This window comes from Myotis lucifugus, unplaced genomic scaffold (genome assembly GCF_000147115.1).
Source record: "Myotis lucifugus unplaced genomic scaffold, Myoluc2.0 scaffold_794, whole genome shotgun sequence".
Lineage (NCBI taxonomy): Eukaryota > Metazoa > Chordata > Mammalia > Chiroptera > Vespertilionidae > Myotis > Myotis lucifugus.
In genome coordinates, this window is record NW_005871842.1 from 114,645 (window position 1) to 116,764 (window position 2,120).

At 42.0% G+C, this 2,120-nt stretch overlaps 1 protein-coding gene across 1 annotated transcript; it reads left to right on the plus strand.

Annotated features, from left to right (window-relative positions):
* Positions 1 to 719: 719 nt before the first annotated feature.
* Positions 720 to 1,589, plus strand: LOC106694384 (GTPase IMAP family member 7-like). The gene has a single exon (XM_023747114.1). It carries the CDS (start codon positions 720 to 722, stop codon positions 1,587 to 1,589), a length of 870 nt encoding a protein of 289 aa, XP_023602882.1.
* The last annotated feature ends 531 nt before the right edge of the window (positions 1,590 to 2,120 follow it).

Below are 2,120 nucleotides of genomic sequence, written 5' to 3' on the forward strand. Positions count from 1 at the left end.
GGCTAGGCCTACGGTCCCTACCCTGCATGAATTTCATGCACCAGGCTTCTAGTCTACTAAAAAGATTTGTTGTAACAACTAATTTTGGTGTGGATATTTCCAAATGAGTCATGTCGGTAACTTTATTTATTGGTCAAATCTCTGTTAGCCTGTAGGATCGATATCACACTTGATTCATAGAAAGAATGGAAAGGTTTCCCTCTTTTTGTGTTATCAGGAATAGCTCACATAACATTGAGATGATCATATTTGTAGAGGTTTAAGTGAGTTCTCCTGTGAAAACACCTGCACCCTTTACTCCTTTGTGGGAAAACTCAGCTTTATTATTTCTTCCATATGAATAATAGACCATTACAAATTGCAAGGACAAGAATGAAGAAAAGAGGGTTTGGAATGGTCCTCACTTACCTAAGTACCCATTCCCCTTCTCATTCCCTTTCTTTTTTTTTTTTAAATATATTTTATTGATTTTTTACAGAGAGGAAAGAAGAGGGATAGATAGTTAGAAACATCGATGAGAGAGAAACATCGATCAGCTGCCTCCCGCACATCTCCCACTGGGGATGTGCCCGCAACCAAGGTACATGCCCTTGACCGGAATCGAACCCGGGACCCTTCAATCCGCAGGCCGACGCTCTATCCGCTGAGCCAAACCGGTTTCGGCTCATTCCCTTTCTTAAGGTCTTGTTGGTACCTGCATCTCAGAGCCTCTTGAGAAGATGGCTAGCCTTCAGGACAACACTCTGAGGATTGTTCTGGTGGGGAAAACCAGAAGTGGAAAAAGTGCAACAGCAAACACGATCCTTGGGAGAAAGGAATTTGATTCTAAAATTTCTGCCCTTGCTGTTATCAAGTCCTGTCAGAAAGCAGAGCGATATTGGAAGGGGAGGAAACTTCTTGTCGTGGACACCCCAGGGCTATTTGACACCAAGGAGAAACTGCAGACCACCTGTGAGGAAATCAGCAGGTGTGTCCAATTAACCTACCCTGGGCCTCATGCCATCATCCTGGTTCTACAGCTCGGCCACTACACTGAAGAGGAGCAGAGAACAGTTGCATTGATCAAGGCCTTCTTTGGGATGGTGGCCATGAAGCACATCATCGTCTTGTTCACTCACAAAGATAATTTGGGTGATAAGATAATGAGTGACTTTTTAGATGAATCAGTTGTGAACCTACAAAACATCATCAAGGAGTGTGGGTACCGCTTCTGTGTCTTCAATAACAACCAGAATGCAGATGAGGCTGATAAGGAAGCTCAACTGCAGGAGCTGGTGGAGCTGATAGAGGAAATGGTGCAGAAGAACGAAGGGGCTCACTTTTCTGATGCCATATACAAGGACACAGATGAAAAGCTGAAGAAAATCTATGCTGAGAAATTGGAGATGGAAATTAAACTAAGAGAAGAGCAATGTGATCAGGGAAAAATATCACAGGAAGAAAAAGAGGAAGAAATAAAAGTGCTAAAGATGAAGTATGAAGAACAAATTAAAAATATAAGGGAACAAGCTGAAAGGAATATATTTGCAGATATTGTACAAAGGATTTGGAATATGCTTTCAAATCTATGGCATAGCATTTTCAAATAGTGTAAATTTTATTTTTTTATTTTTAATTTGCATTTATTTGTTACTATGGTAGATTGTATTTTCAAAAAATGGTTATAACAGTATCTTCTATACCACCTATTCTTCTTATAATCTTAGCATGCTTTTCCTTTTGTTGCGTTATATGGGTCTGTGCCACTGCCTCGTAATTCCATGGAATTTGTTACTGCTTTGGCAAATAGTGGATGGCTGTGACTTCTAAAGTTAGATAGGGAGGATGCCTCCTTGCTCTTTGGAGTACGTGCCCTTGGCACATGGCCCCCATGTGGTGAGGAAGCCCAAGTTGTCCATCAAGTCCACATGAAGAGGACATGAAATCACTGGCTCACTCCCCTGGCTGCTCTTTCATCTGCCAGCAGAAAGAACTTACCACCCATGATAGTAGGGCAAGATGGAAGCAGATTCTCCAGCTGCCAACTGAGCCATCTCAGATGAAGCTGCAAAGAGCAAAGATGGGCCACCTCCACTGCATCCTGCTCAGGTTTCAAGAGAAAATAAATTATTGTTGTTGCT